Genomic DNA, 19,636 nt, shown 5'->3' on the forward strand with positions numbered 1-19,636 from the left:
ACAGTTTGATGCTGTCAGGGCACATGCCTGGGTTGCAGGCTTGATCCCCAGTAGGATGTGTGCAGGAGGCAGCCAATCAATGATTCACTTTCATCACTGATGTTTCTTTCTCCCTTTCCCTTCCTCTCTGAAATCAATAAAAATAAATTTTAGAATAAATCCTATATAATAAAAGCATAATATGCAAATTGACCAAACAGCGGAATGACCAATGGGTGGGGGGTGGGGCCAGCGAACAGGTGGCTCCAGACCAGCGGGCACATGCCAGCGGGCAGAGGGAGGGGATGGTGATGGGGAGGGGGGCAGCGGCAGGGCGATTCAGGGTAGAGCCAGCCACTCGCTGTCCCCAGATTGGCCCGCCGGGGTCACCTCCCACAGAGGGAGGCCACCGGCGACTGTGGTGGGGCAATTCAGGGTGAGGCCGGCTGCTCGCCATCCCCAGATCAGCTGTCCGGGGTCGCCTCCTGCAGAGGGAGGCTACCGGCAGCAGTGGTGCAATGGGGGGCGGCGTCGGCCACTCACCACCTGTGCCGTCCCCTGATCGGCCCGCTGGTCACCTCCCACAGAGGGAGGCCAGACTGCAGCTTAGACCCACTCCCCGCCAGTTGGATATCCCCTGAGGGCTCCCGGACTTCGAGAGGGCACAGGCCGGGCTGAGGAACCCCCCCTTCCGAGTGCACGAATTTTCGTGCACTAGGCTTCTAGTAAATAGATAGATAGTAGAAAGTAATGTGTATAACAGAAAAAGACATTTTTAAATCTAAATAACTGAATTTGAGTTTGAATCCCAAATATGTGACCTTGGTTACTTAAGCACACTGAACCTCAGTTTCAAAATCTATAAAATGGAATCCTACTGTTTACTTATAGATGTGTATATTCCATGTTGCTCACATTCATATCACAGCTATCTTTTGATAGATTTTTATTAGTTATTATTTGCCATACTTTGAGGAAATAGGAGTTATTGTATGGATGAATAAATCTGTGTGTCAGGTTACAATAAACTACCACATACCAAAAAAGAAAAAAATATGAAGTTCAAGATTCCTGAAAGTAAGATCATATCAGATGTGTATGTTAGTGTGTGTGCATGTATACAGATAGGTAGGTAGGTAGGTAGATAGATAGACAGATAGATATCTTACACATATATGTATATATATATACATATGTGTATGTATATATGTGTGTATATGTATATATATATATAATTTGAGACAGAGAGGAAGGGAGAGGGATAGAGAGCTAGAAACATGGATGAGAAACATCACTGACTGGCTGCCTCCTGCACACCCCCTACTGGGGATCGAGCCCACAACCCAGACATGTGCCCTGAACGGGAATCGAACCCTGACCTCTTGGTTCCTGGGTCAACACTCAACCACTGAGACACACCGGCCGGGCTACAGGTATATTTTTTTTAATTCAGTGTTTAAAATGGGTGCTAAATCAACCTGGGTTAGAAAGAAACAAAAATTTCAGAGAAAATTAAAGACTGAAAAAAAGCTAATTAGTTAGCTTTTTCAGAAGTATCAATATTTTCTAAACACTAAAAGTACACTTAATATATCAATTTCTTTCTAAAATTGTGAGAGGTTATTGAATCTAAAATGATTTCCAGGAATGAAGACTGTTTTCTAGACATTTTACTATACAAAAATAAGAAAAGTTTACTGCCCAAAGAGAATGGAATACCAACTAACAGTTACCCTAGTCAAAGTATATAAGAAATCACTTTTCTGATAAAAAAAAAAAAAAAAATCCCTTATATGAAACAACAGAAGTTGAGAAAAGCAATAGAAGTGTAAATTTATGTCAATGGTCAAAGCTCTTCTTTCATGCTCATTAACTGAAATCCAGTTTTCCTTCCTCAAGTATTTGATGCAGCATGAAAAAAATGATCAGAAGATAGCATTCGAAATTAATTTAACCTAATCTACTACATTTTTTGAAATTGTATGGAAACCTACAAAAAAAAATTTAGAAAAATCAGAAAAGGAGGAAGAAATGAATGCAAAAAAAAAATAAAATGCTTAGAAGTAATTTTTCATAAGCACAATTTCAAAAATTATTTCATAAATAAATCTCAAGAAAATAATCTAACGCAGAAAATAAGAAAATCACTTAAATATAAAACAAGAATGATGGAATATACTTGGAGTAATTGAAAATGTTTCTGAAGAGCATTTAAAGATGTTAAATATGTTTATATAAAGTAAAAAATCAGGATATGCAAAAAAGAAGCTTGGGGATTTGGGAGAGTGGCAAAAAAGCTACAAAACAAAAGGAAAGAGGGAATGGTATCAACAAAAAAGAATACTGCTATGAAATGAATTCTAAAAATAGAGCAATTTATACTTTCCCAATTCTGTGATGACTTTTTCCTTTCCCGTGTAAACTGAAGAATTAAACTCTCTATATTTTAAGTTAGCTCAGTATAATCTGAGAGTCTAACATGCCATTCTAAAGGTAGCATAATTTACTGAACTGAAAAATGAAGAGTCTCTAAATTAAAGTTTTGGTTTTGCTATCACTTACTTCCTGATTTTAATTAGCATCTCTAAGTCTAATGTCTTCCATTCATAATGTGCAAACAACAACCCCAAATATATAGGTTAGAATGGACATTCTGTAGATAATGAGATAAAGAAACTTTTAAAATTATCAGTTTTTCTGTTGAAACATGTTATATGCATAATCCTAATTTTGAAGTAGTGATTATGATACTGTAAATTATTTAACATTTTACAACATATAGGGCTTCCTTCAAAAACATGATTACATTTCATTTACAACAAAACAAAAATTTGCAAAAGATGGGGCAATTATTATCCCCACTTTAACCAAGTCTGAGGCTATTTTCAGCCAAACACTGAATATGACAGTACAGGAAAGAGAGTAGAGTTTGCATGCTCCACTTCCTTTAAATTAAACTTAATCTTGGGATCTCAGTATTTCTTAGATTCCCCCTTACTTCTGGGTTGCCCCTCCCTCCCGCTTTTTTTAGGGGTTTTGACAAGGAGAAGAAACATGCCTGAACTCTAGAATAAAGTTTGATAATCGAATCTAATAATAAAAATTAGACAGTGTTTTTAAATCCAAAGTGTCTAAGCTAAATCTAGTCAATGAGTTTTAGTTTTTAGGATTACATATGCCATCTAACCATCAGAAGTTAGGTTTGACAAGAAATCAGAAAAATCCTTTATCAGCAACAAATAGATGTGCTGACTTTTCTGTGTCAAAGTTAAGTTCTCAAAAAAAAAACCCAATACTTTCAACAAGTACCTCAGGGGTTGCATCATGAATTTGATTATGCAACATTTATAATGTGTTTGTAACTATGGATGGATGTACACTTTCAGGAGTGATTACATCCATTTTTATTTCTTCATATAACTTAACTGTCACTTTCAAAATATTTTAAAACATTTTGCTCAGCAAGATAAATGGACTATTTTAGAATTTAAACCACTAATATTACTAAGAGAATCAGTTAAAGAACCATTATACTCAAGGGACACCCTTATTTTAAGATCACCAAGGAAGATAGGGTCTCAATAAAATGTTGAAAAACAGAGTGAAAAAATGTATTTTGACTTTAGACCAATTTGACTTGGAGCTCTTTTATTATTCAAAGCCACTACAAACCTCTTTTCTTCTCAGTGGTCTAATACACCAGGGCTCCTGGATAATATATAAAGCAAAAAGGCAAGGTAGGCCTATCAGAATACCAAAATCATGTGTGATTTTGATGAAGCCAAAACTAGCCTGATCAGGTAGAATTGTAACAATTTTGGAAATAACTAATTTTATTTAGGAATTAAAACTTTACATTTAGAGATGAAAAACATTAGGAAAACCTTAATCATCCATGCTGTAAAGTATTATGAAGCTGTTAAAATAAATGAAGTACTTCCTCATGAACGGATGCCTGGTAGGATGGTAGGATGCCTGTGATATATTAAATAAAAATGACAAACTGTATATCATATAATAGTATAATTCCATTAAAAAAAGAATGCTTAGGCCCAGCTGGTGTGGGTCAGTGGTTGCGAGTTGACCTATGAACCAGGAGGTCACGGTTCCATTCGGGTCACAGTACATGCCCAGGTTGTGGGCTCCATACCCAGTGGGGGATGTGTAGGAGGCCACCGATCAATAATTCTTTCTTATCATTGATATTTCTATCTCTCTCTTCCTCTCCCTTCCTCTCTGAAATCAAAAATATATTTTTATAAAAAGAATGCTAAGCATATATTTGTGCACCCACACTCACACATTTGTAAACATTAAAAAAAGATTTCGAAACATCAGTATGAAACGTTAACAATGATTTCCATGTTTGTCAATATCTTACTTTTATAATTATTTTATGATTTATTTTTACAATTATTTTTTGGGGTAAGTTCATAGAGCATTCAAATATCTTTATATCATAAAATTAATTCAGATGCTTTAAAAAAAATGTAAGCTCATATATACACATTACATTTGTTTAAAATTTTTAAACAAAATTTAGTTGTTTTGGCAGTTGTTTAGTTAGTTAAGGTCACTAGGATCAAGCTCCCTATTTAAACAATGGGGAAAAGAGAAACTTACTAAGGTAAAATAAATGACTGCAAAATATCTTGGAATTAAGGTCTTTCATAAATAATAGAAACAGTGTGTAACCAAACAGTATGTTAAGACAGTGGCTATAACCCTAGCCGGTCTGATTCAGTGGATAGAGCATCAGCCTGCAGACTGAAGTGTCCCGATTCTAGTCAAGGGCACAAGCCAGACTGCGGGCTTGATCCCCAGTAGGGGGCGTGCAAGAGGCAGTCAATCAATGATTCTCATCACTGATGTTTCAGTCTTTCTTCCTCTCCCTTTCTCTCTGAAATCAATAAAAATATATTTAAAATGAAAAAAGACAGTAGCTATAAAGAATATAGGAAAAGTGGCCAAAATGATTGAAAGTTGATAAACTATCCAAAATTAAATGTTAACCAAATTCTGCCCATTCAGGGATCCAAGTACTATATCAAACTTCCTTTAATTCAGTAATCTAATGATCTCATAATTGTTCTCTCTTCTTCTGAACATTCCTTAAAGTACTATAATATTTAAACCTGCATTTCATTGTTTAAAAATGTAAGACATTTTTAATCTTAAAATAAAAATTATAAAAGTTACTAATCAGGCTGAGATAATGAAATACCACTTTAATGCTTTACAAACAACCACTTTAGTTTATTACATTCAACATAATGGAAAATATTAATTTTCCTGGGGCAAGTATCAAATTTGTTATGTTAACAAGTATATACAATAGTTATTTTTTTCATTTGTAATTCTGCGTATGTACATGTGTTATAGTAAAGCATAGCACACTCTTACCCCAGCTTTGAAAATCCCAGTGAAGTTCTAGATAAAAGTCACCTAGCTAGAAAATGAAATATGAATAATTACTGAATGCACCTTAGTTAATAGTTCTTATATCTACTTAACATTTTGCTTTTTAAAAATTTGTTATCATTTAAGATCTATAGACAAAAATAGAAAATTTCAATGTTTAGATTAGAGAAAAAGAAAATAATGTCCATTATTTAAAATAAAACATTACAATAGCACACATTTATCTACAAAGGAAATATGCACTATAGGTTTTATAACATTTTAATTACATAAGAAAATATCTGAAACTGAGACATTTAAATTTACATAAATAAATATTCCTTTTCTCAGCATAACTAAAATAACAATAAGCATTATTGTAAAAATAGTTAATAACTTTAGAAGTGTTATAAAAAATGATTTCCAAAATGATTATTTATATAGCCTCACAATGGTCTAAAAAAACAATCCATTACAATAGAAACTTTTATCTCTGCAAAGTAATAACACAAAGGTTTATTAAATCTGAAATAATATGTCACCATATGAGAACTACAGAGTAAAATTTTATTTCACAAATTAAAAACTAAACATCCAAAGACTATAACTGTTAAAGAAACTATTATAATCAAATATCCTTAAAAAAAAAATTATACCTTCAGAGCTCAAAAAAAATAAAAGGCATACCTAAGAAAAGACATAATCATCATCACAGGTCTATCTTTATTCCACAGTTCTTTTAGCCATCAAAAATACAGAAGAAAACATCAGAAAATAAACCTCTCTTTCTATGCTAGCACTCCCAGCTCTTACCATCAAGAGGTAAGGCACAAAAAGAATTATATAAGGAAAATGCAAACTGCTCCTGCTAGAAGCAGGGGCTGCAGCTCTTAGAAATCTTTTAATCCAAAGGACAAAGAAAAATTATTGCCATTAACTATGACCTACCTCCTTTTTTCTTAGAGCTCTCATCTAAGAAAGCAATAATTCTTTATTTACTTTCCTAGTTCAAAGTGAATGGTGGTTCCCATTAAGAGTACATTTATACATCATAATCAGAGTATTTTGTTATGTTATTATTGCTTAACTTAAGCAGGATTTTTACCACTTCTTGACCCTTAATAATTAGTGAGAAATTAGACTATATTTTAAAAAATGCTTAAAATCACACTTACAATTATTCTTTGAATGCAAAATCAGCAAAGAAATACAGCCTACCTCTTTCAGGGCTTTTAATAATCGAGGTCGTTTTTCTTCAACACTTTCCCTGGATTGCTGTTTAAGCTTCCTTAAAAGAGCAGTAACTAAAATTTAAATTAAAAAAAATTAATTTAAAATAGATTTCACCATACTAAAAAATTTTATTTCACTGACTTTTATACAGATATATTGAGAGATGTAGTTAGTAAATAAGTTTAGTAAGGCTGTTATTATTCACACTAGTTTTCCTAGTTTTAAATTATCTATATGAATTTACCTGACTGAGCCAAGATTTAGCAATCTCAATCAGATGATGCAATGTCCTGTTGTAACACTGATCTAAAAGATCTCAAAGTTAGCAGATCTCAAAAATCCCATTGGATACCACTTTTCTAAAAACGTAAGTATCTACAATTGTTACCAGGTACTGTATATCTCCAAATTTTCACTAGAGGTTTTATTTTCACATAATACTAATACAGAAAAAAATACAGAAATGAATCCTATTCTATCTTTAACAATAACTTCTGAATCTAATAAAACCTGAAGACCTCCTTAGTATTTTCTCAATAGTTAAGATGTAAACACTGCATTAAAGTGCAAACCCCAGCTTTCTACTTACTAGCTATGTATAAACTTGGACAAGTTAGAAAATTTTCCCAAACTTAAGTTTCTTTTTTTTCATTTGTCAAATAAGAATAAAGTAAAATCTGCTATATAGTTAAAATTAAGCCTCAATATAAATTGCTTACTTACTGTGCCTACAATTAACTAATTATGATTTTTATCTATTAGAATGATGGTCTAAAACTGACTAGCAAAAATCAGTTAATCGCTAACATTTACTGAAATAAGGGAAAACACTAGACTTGAATGAATTAAGGCTAGCAAAATAAGAAGATGGAAAAGTGTGCATTGAGATTAAAAAATATATACATCAATACGTGATTTCTCCTCTTGGTCCTGACATTTTTTCATATACGTACATAGATATATATGTAAAAGTACTATTTTTTCTATTTTACAATATGCAGTCTTATAAACTATTTCAAGCCTATGTGGAATACACACAAAAACAGAAGGTTAAAAAAAGAGAATGGCCGAAACCGGTTTGGCTCAGTCGGCCTGCGGACTGAAGGGTCCCAGGTTCGATTCCGGTCAAGGGCATGTACCTGGGTTGCTGGCACATCCCCAGTAGGAGATGTGCAGGAGGCAGCTGATCAATGTTTCTAACTCTCTATCTCTCTCCCTTCCTCTCAGTAAAAAATCAATAAAATATATTTTTAAAAAAAAGAAAAAAAAAAGAGAATGCCCTAGCTGGCTTGGCCCAGTAGATAGAGCATTGGCCCACAGACTGAAGGGTCCTGAGGGTTTGATTCTGGTCAAGGGCATGTGCACCGGTTGCAGGCTCATTTCCCAGCCCTGGTCAGGAGCCTGTGGGAGTCAATCAACGTGTCTTTCTAACATTGATGTTTCTCTCTCCCTCCCTTCCACTCTCTCTAAAAAAAAAAAAAATGGAAAAATATCCTCAGGTCAGGACTTAAAAATTTTAAAAAACGAAAGAAACAGAAAGAAGAATGGCAGTGAAAGATTGAACCAGATTTGTTTTGTCCACATAGGCCAAATTAGGAAAAGGCCAAGGAACAATTCTGAAGAACAGTAAAGTTTATTCTTACTTTTAACCATAGGTCTAACAATAATTACAATATATTTTAAAAAGCCAAAAAGCAAAGAACAATGTTTAAATTACTAAAGATCTTTCAGAACAGTAAAAAAGGCTGAGACTAGAAGCCAAAGAACATAAGACCTGATCTCATTTATAAACTGGCTGTGTTACATATATTTTTAACACAGTAAAAAAAACTCAAAAGCAAAAATAAACAAACTAGCTTTGTGACCTAGGTCAATAATTCCCAAATACAAGTCTACATTTCAGTGACCAATTGTTCAAGTTTCCAGTGAGATGCAGCAAAATGAAAAAACTGGAAACTAGGATGGTTTTAATTTATAGATTACATATTATTTTAATTCAAGAACTATTCTTGCTATTATTTTTGGCTTTAAAAATGTCTTTTTCTTAATAAAATGATCGCAGAAGAAAGCAGTTATCTTTTTTAAAAATATATTTTTATTGATTTCAGAGAAGAAGAAAGGGGGGAGGGGGGGAAAGAGAGAGAGAGAGAGGGAGAGAGAGAGAGAGACTGATGAGAATATCATTGATCGGCTGCCTCCTGCACGCCCCCTACTGGAGATCGAGCCCGAAACGCAGGCATGTGCCCTAGACCAGGAACTGAACTTTGATCTCCTGGTTCATAGGTCATGCAGGCTGGGTGAAGTTATCCTTTTTTTTAAAAAAAAGTTCTTATACACTAAAATAAAAATGTTAGCTATTCTGCATCAATCCTCAAATAAATATTTTTCTGGTCTGTGAAATCCAAATAGTCTGGAACCAATGACCTAGATAATCATTAAGATTCTTTACAGATTCAAATTTATATGAATCTGGTTAACCTTCATGTTTGTTACAATTTAAATCTAATATCAGAGATACATTACCCAAATGTAGTAGCTTTTCTTCCTCACTATAAGCTCTAATACTTTAATAAATCTTTATTCAACCTCTCTTGCTTTCAAATTTGAAATAGGCCTCTGTTGAATGTAAACAATAAAAAGAATTCAATTCCTAGGCTGAAAAGGTATCTTCTTAATGCACTAGTAAAGCAGAAGCCATATTTTTTCATCAACTGAACATACCGCAACTGACTGAAGAAGGCATTCAATAACACAAAATGACATAAAAATGACCAAACATTATTAAAAAGGTAGTGACAATACTATATAGCACAGTAATATATGCAAAAAGAGATTCTTGTTCTGTGAGACTTCACATTTAAAAGAAAATCACATCAACTCAAACTTTCTTATGGAAGCAGAAACATTCAGAATGCAATTATACAAAATTACCACTATGTTTTTGGGGTTTCAGTATTTGTACTTCCATATTTTAAAAGTCATACTCAAATGGTATCAGATAAAATTCATACTCAAATAAAATTAGCTTTAGAGTATTTAGATGGTATTAGATAGAATTCATACTCAAATGAATTTATATTCCAATAAACTACAATTAATTTAACTTCCTCTTGCCTTCTTCTCCCAGTATTTTTCAAGTTTTCCATTTATTGTTCCTAAAGCTTCTAGAACTACGCTCTATTGCTCCAGATTTATTACTTAAATCTGTACCTTCTGCCCTCCACTTCCTTCTACACTCCATTCTAATTATTTCCCACTTCTTACTTGGAGAGTTCTTCCGGGATGTGCCACACATAACTCAAACTCACCAAGCTTAACACCTAATTATTTAAATCCCATATTGCTTTTCCTTCTATATTCTATACATCAACTAATCAATGAGATCACCATTAATATATGATAGAGATCTTGGAGTTACCCATAATCCTTCTATCACTACCCAGGAGATAATCAACCATTGTCAATTCTTTCATTTAATTATGTTTCTAATCTATCCCTTACTTCTCTAAACACAGTATCTCTTCTTTAAGACAAGATTACCACATTTGATCTAAAGATTTTTTTTCTAAAAATCTACTATCTCCTACTGAATCAAGAAGTCTTAGGTTTTATCTAATAATCTCAAACCCTGCTGTAAAGTCTTCTGGAGCTCCAGTCCTCATTGCTGGCTCCAGAAGACTTCCCCAATGGGGAGCATGCAGGAGGCAGCCAATAAATGATTCTCTCTCATCATTGATGTTTCTATCTCTCTCTTCCTCTGCCTTCTTCTCTGAAATCAATAAAATTATTTTTAAAAAATATCACTGTACAGAAATCACTCTTATAACATCCTTAACTAATATGTGCCTCAATTTTTACATTAAAATTTATTACTATATGTCAAATAATTTATTTTCTTAGAAAACTCTGTTTATTGGCCTTCCCATAGATTATGAATTACTAAAGAGTAGAAACCATGTCTTTATTCTCTACATCTTACTATATACACTTGCTTTATAGTAAGGACTCAATAAATATTCACTAATGCTGAATAAGAGAATCCTTGAAAGTCACTTGTCTCAAGGTGGGTCAGAAATCCAGGAACCCACCTCGTTTCCTCTCCACTCTGCTAATCGTTTAGAAATATCAGAACCCTTTCTGGGTAACTCAGTTGGTTAGAGTGTCATCTGATATACCAAGGAGTGGGTTTGATCCCTGGTCAAGGCACATACAAGAATCAATCAATTAATGCATAAATAAGTAGAACAACAAATTGATATTTCTTTCTCTCTTTCTCCCAAAAAAAAGTGAACAAAAATTTTTTAAAAATATATCAGAGAAAGTTTATTCAGACCAACTGCTACAACTTTTAATTTATTCTCACTTTCTTAGAGCTGTATATTTTTATCCTTTTCCTAAAATAATTCTAGGGTTAGTACAGTTTCTTGCTCTCATAAGGGTCCCTTGATGTTTGTCCAGAAAGGACAGCTCTCAATGAAAAACTTACATATACATATACATAGTAGTATAGTTGTTAAAATATCACAATTTTACCTCATATTAAATCTTAAGCCCAAATCTAACTTCACCATTAAAAGTTGTCCCAGGTGTTCAGAAACTCCACAGATATAATATGTGGATTACTTGTAAAGCTAAAACATAAAGAAAAAACCCGCAAGAGCCCAAAACTTAGAATCAAAAATAAAATCAAAACCAAATAACAACTCAATAGTGTCCAACGTTATGCTTTTTTTAAAATAAAACTGCCAAAATTTTTTATAGTTCCTTCTACAAAGCTAGACTGAAGTGATTATTTTCAGCCTCAAAGTCTAAAAGAAAGATAATATTACCATTCAAAATTTTATAAAATATTCAACTATTGAGATATATTTGACAAAAATAATATATGAAACTGGAAAAAAAAAGGTGTAGGAGGAGGGAGAGTGGTATAACTGAACAGTCTATAAATTGTGAAAAATATATCTGACATTTTTTGGAAATTCTCTGAAGACTAAAACAGACACACTTGTTCCTTGCTTTTAGTAATTAAAACAGATACATAACTGATATTGATATACCGATTATTCTCAGTTCCAATTAATCTTCAAAAAATTAAGCAGTTGTTAGAAAGGACAGTCAAGTCTCAATGTTTTTATTTTTATTTTTTTCTCAATATTTTTAAAAAGTCCTTCAATCTAAATTATATAAAGCCCTGGCCGGAGTTTCCCAATGGTTAGAACATCAGCCCATGCATTGAAGGGTCTTGGGTTCAATTCCCAGTCAAGGGCACATACCTCACTTGCAGGTTCGATCCCTGCCCTGGTTGGGATGTGTGCAGGAGGCAACCAATTGATGTGTCTCTCTCACATCGATGTTCATCTCTCTCCTCTATTTCCCTCTCTCTCCCCCTTCCCTTCTACTCTCTCTGAAAATCAATGGAAAAAATATCCTCAGGTGAGGATTAAAACATAAAAAAGTAAATGATAAAAAACAATAACAATAGGGCAGAATGCTATTAAAAGAGAAAAAAACAAACATACTTTTAAACATAATTCCTCAGTTATTTTTATGTATCATGCAATGTTCAAGTTCCTAATAATCCATATATAAACTTATAAATAACTGTACACTTTTCAGAGCATAGAAAGTTATGCTAAATGAAAAATATTTCAAATGCATCAATCAATTCATATTTTTAGACTATATAACAGCTGTAATTTATATTGCTTACTCATCTGTCTATCTCCATAGCTGATGGCTTCCGCCAGCGGGCTCCATCCCTGAGCATTTTTCACTTTTACTGGAGCATTGTGAGCCAAAAGTAAATGGGCACATTCTGAAACATAAAGTGGTAATAATATCAAACATCATGTAATTTTTAGAAGCTCAATATAAAAATCATGTGAAAATTCAAGAAACCAAATTAATAGAAAACAAATCCATAAAATACTGCACTATGGAGAGTTAAATATTTAATTCCTATGGATCACCCAGTCAGTGTGCCTCAGTGGTTGAGCATCTACCTGTGAACCAGGAGGTCACAGCTCCATTTCTGGTCAGGGCACATGGCCAGATTGCGGGAGGCAGCCATTCAATGATTCTCTCATCACTGATGTCTCTCTCTCTCTCTCCCTCTCATTTCCTCTTTGAAATCAATAAAGATATTTTTAAAATAATAATAATAATTTCTATGTATCTTAACCAGGTTATTTCAGATCCTCAGATTCATGAAGTATCAGTTCTAAAAATAAATTGGATCTCTGCAATGGAAGAATTATGTCTCTTAGTAATTGTTCTCAAGAGTATTTTGAAAATGTTTTCTACTCTAAAAGATAATCCAAGAACCTCAAGAGTAATTTACATCAAACAAAAAAGATTTGATTGTAATATCAAATGAGAAGCTCATTATTTCATCTCTTAAACAAGTAAACAGACTGAGTGGCATTAATAGTGAGATACTAGACATTATGTGTATCCTAAAGTAATGCCATATAATAAAGTTCATAGAGCTCCCTGGGCCCCTTCCCAGAGCCCCAGTGCCCCTTCTCCTGGCTCCCTCCCCTCATCTCTCCAAACCCTCTCCACTTCCCAGGCTCCTCTCCTGACCCAAAAGCAAAAAAAAAAAAAAAAAAGTTCATAACATCACCTATGCAGCATGCTTTCCAGAAATGTTTAACCTGAATCTAATTAAGCCTCTATAGTTTATTTTCAATTTACAGGAGAGACTGAAAACAAAGAAAAAGTTAAATAATATCACGAGAAAATAGGTAAATCCAAGATTGGGGGACATTCTACAAATTAGCTGGGCAAGACTTCTAACAGGTTCACAGGAGGAAGAAAAGGCTGGGCAAATTTTTCTAGATTAAGATAAAGAGACCTATCAACCAAATGCAATGAGTAAACCTCGAACGTGTCTTGGTTTGATATAAAACATCTATAAAAGACATTTTTTAAACTGAAAAAAAAAATAAAATCTGAATTAGATATCAGATATTCAATAATATTATTAATTTTCTTAGGTGTGATAACGATATCACGGTTATGAAGGAGAATGACTTAGAGATGCATGCTGAAGTAGTTGGTGGTAAAATGTCATTATGTCCACATCTAATTTTTAAATGGTACAGCAACAGTAATACATATAACCTGCTAAGATAAAAAGGTAATGTAAATATGATAAAATATTAACAATTACTGAACCTAGATGGAGAGTATTTCAGTGTTCGTTGTGATAATTTCTCACATATATTTGAAAGTTTTCAGGAATGCAAAAATAATTTTAAAGGAATAAATTTAAGCTATCCCAATGTGGAATGTCCACATTGTACTGCTAAATGAAAATGCAGAACTATATATTATGATCCCAATTTTTTAAAAGGAATAACTAAAAAATTACATATATGAGTGTGTATTTAGACACATACACACATATTTGTATATAATTTGTATATAATAGTAAGCATGGGGAAAAGTATAGAATTATATCCAACAGGTTAACATGGCTTACCATGTTAATTGGGAGGAGGGGGTTAATAAAGAGAGAAAATGATAGACAAGATAAAAAGAATTTTTAAAAATAAATAAATAAAATGGACCCTCTCCTCAAGAAACCTAACATAGGGTTTTATATAAATGTGTATATGTGTGCACATACAAAGAAGTTGGGGAAACACAAACATGAATAGATATCTACAGACTTGTAAAAATATTTCATGATAAACATTTGAGTGAAAAGAAAAACATGGCAAAGTACTACATCTAGTGATTTAACTTCAGTAAAAGTAAACTAAGCCTCTGTGTTATAATTAGTAAAATGTGCAAGGATACACATTAGGTTATTAATGCTAACATCATCAGAAAACAAGTAGAAGATATGTTCTTATACAAGTTGGGGGGCAAAAGTAGGTTTACAGTTGTTTGTATGGAAAGAAACATGCAGGTTATGATTATTACAATAGCTTTATTAACTTCTGTGTTTCACATACTCACAACTATAAACCTACTTTTGCCCACACCTGTACATCTTTGTTCTGCATTATTTCAATTATTTCAATAAGAATGTATTAATAACTTCAAAATCATTAAAGAAAAATTTTTAATTTAAAAATAATAAGCAAGATGCACAACAATGTCTAAAGCAAATATCCCAATTGTGTAAACTAAGGTATAGGATTAGCATGATTTACATGCTAGATATATCAACTATGTTTTCTAATATACCACAAAACCTGCTGAATTTGGTGCCCTTTACTCACCAGTTATAACTCAACTGACATAGAAATGAGCAACTAAGGAAAAGTCAGATAACCATAGTTATGTCAATGATCTATGACATTCTCATACATTTTAAAAAAAGAGGATCAGTCAAATGCCTTCTCTCTGTATTTTAAAAATGAATAATAAGAAAACAAGGTAGTTATCAACCAGGCATGGCACAAAGAAGTTAAAACTTAAGTAATGTGGACAAAATGAAATCATGAGAAACAGAAATCACATATAAATAAGCAAAAACTATAAAGGTGGTAAATACAAAGAGAGTAGATGGGATAAATAGGACAGTTGGAAACAAAACAGAAAATCCAGAGAGACTCTTATGAAAGTTAGAATAATCCTAGAATTATTTCAGGGAGAAAAATTTTAAATTGCATATCCAAAAAAGACTGAGAATGAATTAAAAGTTGCAGCAACGGGCCTGAAGAATACATCTCTGATGTTTAACAAAAAGTATAAGAATTAAAGATTAGTTTTCTATTTCATCTCCTAAAGATTCTTAAAATCTTCCTTAAGTATAATCCATTTTAATTAAAATCCATAGTTCAAAATCTTTCCTGCCAACATGGCCAACATGATCAATGGACCCAGAAATTCAGAAAAATCAGACCTCAAAGGTGAAAAAATAAGGTTATTCAGTAGGTTAAGATGAGCAAGAGAAATAAATAAAAGTGTAAGAGTCATATGATAGTCCTCTCTCTAACTCAATCAATAAATACAATTTGAATGAACTAGGAATTTATACTGTGCTTACAAAGAAGTATACAAACAGAAAGTGCCCCTCAACAATGAAATCACAAAAGGTATAGTATAGCTCTAAAGAAGAAGATAGAGAACAGAGTAGCACAAATTGAACAATAGTATGTAAAATTAATTTACAGTAACCAATGGACACAGACACTGGGGGCTTGCCCTGGGTGGGAATGGCTGGGGGGAAGGGGGTGTTAATTGGGGGAAAAGGAGATATATGTAAAATTTTAAACAATAAAAGAAGAAAAAAAATAAAATAAATTAATTTACAGAATTAAGTACAAGGTAAATGTTTTAACTTCTACTACACATTTCTATTTGACTCTTGTGCAACCAAATATCAAAAAATATTAAAGGACATAGTTTTTTTAAAAAGTAAAAAAAAAAAAAAGAGTATAAAAGTGGAAAAAATAGCCCTAGCCAGTTTGGCTCAATGCATAGAGCATCAGCCTGCAGAATGAAGGGTCCCAGGCTCAATTCGGGCTCAATTCCGGTCAAGGGTACATACCTCGGTTGCAGGCTCCCGGCCCTAGGTGGGGGCATGCAGGAGGTAACCAATCTATGTGTCTCTTTCACATCAGTGTTTCTCTCTGTCTCTCCCTCTCCCTTTCACTCTCTCTAAAAATCAATGGAAAAAATATCCTTGGGTGAGGATTTAAAAAAAAAAAAGGGAAAAATATAAATGGACAAAAGTAAATTGGTCAGTATATTACTGAAAAGGACTGAGAAAGAGCAAATACCAACATTATTTGCAGATCATGAATCATCAGTTTCCCAAAATACCTTCCACAGAATTCCAGTGTCTTAAGATACTTATGAAAAAGAGCAAACATCAAATAACTATAAGGAACAATGACTCCAATCCAACCAACACTTTCCTCAACAACCCAGAGATGCAACAACCCATGATATGCATTCCCCACAATGCATATCAAAGTTCTAAGAATGTCCATAATAAAGAAAACTGCTTAATACTTATTAATCCACTATATTCCAAATTGATAAGACCTGGAGACACTATTTTCCTCAAAATACTTAGCAATATCCCAGGAAACCAATGTTCTGTGAACTACATTTTGTACAGGCTGATATAAACCTATGATGAACCATAACAATACCTCCACCTAACATTAGAACACTTAGGCCTGGGATGGTAAATATGCTTCATTTCACATTCAAATCCTGGTAAATCCATACTTGTATTAAAGTACAAAATTTAGAATAGTAATCAGTCTTGGCATCTAATAAACTACGTCTGCCATGAAAACTGGAGGAAGACATGATGTTAGCTAACTTTGATATAGATCATATCTTTTTTTAATGGTTCTCAGTAAAAAGAGATCAAGGCAGTTCAGCATAATAGGAATCCAAGCTCTACAGCCCGATACTCCATGTTCAGTAAAATCCTGCAACTTTACTCTGGAAAAGTTGCTTAACTTCTCAGAGCTAAGTTTTTTTAAATCTGTAAAATGGGGCTAATAATAGTATTTTCCTCCATGGTTATGTTAAACGAGTAAATATGTGTGAAGCACTAAAAAAGAGCACCTAGCATATTGTAAATGATGAACATATTTGTTATTTTCTAAAGTTCTGTTCCAATGCCCTTTGGGAAAAAGTGCAAGTGTTTACTGGTCAAATTTAGCCAACTACATCTGATACATGTTCACCAATGTTGCTATAATAGAGATGACTCTCATGGCCTTCCCTACCCACATACCTGCTAAACTAAACATTCTTCCTCTGTATTTCTGATTCTCTCTCTCACCCCCAACTCTCATCCCAAGCCAGGTAGATGGAGCTAGTTTCACAAAAGTAAATACGTATCCCAATTATAAGTCATGAGCATGCCAGTCGTTCATTACTGTGGCTTGGCTTGAGATGAACAAAACCCATCGAACATTTTGCTCAGAAATTCAGGTACCTAAGAAACAAAACTACTTAGTGGTGAATACTGAAACTAGAAAGTCATGATTATTTTGGATTCTAGAACAGTTATTTTAGGTCATGTTCAATTTCCGTAAACATTGAAAAATAAATCAGGAAAAGGCAGATTATTACATATATATACACACACACTGAGTAGCCAGATTATTATGACCACCTGACGTTTGTAGGCAAATTAGCCGTACACTGCATCGAATGGGATATGGAAGCCGAAGGCCTGTTCGAACACCTTTGCTGTCTGCAGTTACCAAGATAAAACGACTCCAATTCGCACAGGAACACAAGGATTGGACAGACGAGCATTGGAAAAAAGCCATGTGGTCCGATGAATCACGTTTCCAGTTGCATCATGCAGATGGCAGAGTGAGAATTTGGTGGAAACAGCATGAAAGCATGCACTTCACATGCATGAGGTACAACCCTTCAAGCTGGTGGGGGCAGTGTTATGGTTTGGGGCATGTTTTCCTGGCATGATTTGGGCCCTTTAATTCGTGTGGAACAACGTCTGAATAGCACAACATACCTAAGTATCGCTGCTGATCAAGTTTATCCTATCATGTTAATGGCATATCCCAATGGAGAAGGCTTCTTCCAACAAGACAATGCGCCATGCCACGGTGCTCGTATTGTGCAGAAGTGGTTTCAAGAACATGGGGGAGACTTTACCTTGCTTAGGTGGCCCCCACAATCACCAGATCTCAATCCAATTGAGCATTTGTGGGACGAAGTTAAAAGAGCCATCAGGCAGCTGGTTCCACAACCATCAAATCTCACAGAACTGGACAGTGCTATTCATCAGGCATGGTGTCAGATTCCTCATATCACCTTTCAACATCTCATGGAGTCAATGCCAAGAAGAATCGCTGCAGTATTGAAGGCAAAAGGTGGCCCAACGAAGTACTGATGGGGTGGTCATAATAATCTGGCCACTCACGTTTAAATATATCCCACATTCAAAGGCTGTTAAATCTTGTTGTTTACCCATATCTTCCGAAAAAAATCACTTCTACTGTCATGATAACCTGCTTCCCTATTTATAATGGTCTGGCCCTCTAGCAACTTCAGTGCGAAATTATAGCTAATTTGCCTACAAACATCTGGTGGTCCTAATAATCTGGCCACTCAGTGTGTGTGTGTGTGTGTGTGTGTGTGTGTGTGTGTGTATACACACACACACACACATATACATACACACATACACATATACACATATACATATCTCTATATATAAAATAGAGAAATATGCCAATTAACCGGGATGCCATAACGGGTCGACCAAACAGGAGGAGGTTGTGCGTGCAGCGTCAGGGGCGGGGTGGCAGGGGCCTCCACGCACCTGCGCTGGGGGAGGGCCTGATCAGCAGCAGCTGTGGCTGCTTCAAGGGCCGGAGAGCGAGGCAGGGCGGGACTGGCGACTCGAGGGTGGGCGGCGCCGTGCAATTTCATATCACACGCTGTGTTCCTAGTATGTATATATCAGCATATATACCACAAGAAATAGGCTGATAACGGATGGATGGATGAAGGAAGAGAGGTAAGGAGGGAGGGAGAAAGGAAGGAAGGTAAGAAGGAAGGAAAGAGAATGGATGATCTCTCAAACTGCCTTGGTAATGCTTTTCCTGAGATGTAGCCAGTGCCCGTATCTTAAGTTTCTAAAATATGTAGCCTCTTCATGAATCTCTAGAAGTTAATCAAGTTAGTCTGTTACTTCCAGAAAGAAAAAAAAGCAGTGTAACTAAATAAAAAAAAATAAAGATTTGAGTCACCACTTTACACAGAATTTAAATCAAAATTAAGTTATCCTGCATATCATATGCTTCATTGAAGCATATGAACTTAAAAACCAAACTAGCAAAAGAATTCTGTGTGTTTTTTCAACAAAGCAAGTTCTAGTAACACCCCTGGGATCAGCACCTATTGAGATCAAATGTTTATACCAACTACATTACACTATTTACACTAATAAAAGACAAACGTGCAAATTGACCATACCTTTGCTACACCTTAAGCCATGCCCACTAGCCAATCAGAGTAACTATATCCAAATTAACCCAACCAAGATGGCGGCCGGCAGCCATGG

At 34.3% G+C, this 19,636-nt stretch overlaps 1 protein-coding gene across 2 annotated transcripts in view; it reads right to left on the reverse strand.

Moving 5' to 3' along the window:
* ANKRD13C (ankyrin repeat domain 13C) overlaps positions 1-19,636 on the reverse strand; it is a 92,124-nt gene that overhangs the window by 55,368 nt on the left and 17,120 nt on the right. For both annotated transcript variants that reach the window (XM_070405372.1, XM_070405371.1), the window contains exons 3-5: positions 12,323-12,427; positions 6,598-6,683; positions 5,383-5,428 (exon numbers count right to left, since the gene is read on the reverse strand). In XM_070405372.1, the coding sequence (XP_070261473.1) occupies positions 5,383-5,428; positions 6,598-6,683; positions 12,323-12,427 (237 nt within the window). The remainder of the gene's footprint in view (positions 1-5,382; positions 5,429-6,597; positions 6,684-12,322; positions 12,428-19,636) is intronic.

The sequence above is a fragment of the Myotis yumanensis genome, unplaced genomic scaffold (assembly GCF_028538775.1).
Source record: "Myotis yumanensis isolate MYYU_CA2020_CCGP unplaced genomic scaffold, mMyoYum1.0.hap1 SCAF_2, whole genome shotgun sequence".
Classification (NCBI taxonomy): domain Eukaryota; kingdom Metazoa; phylum Chordata; class Mammalia; order Chiroptera; family Vespertilionidae; genus Myotis; species Myotis yumanensis.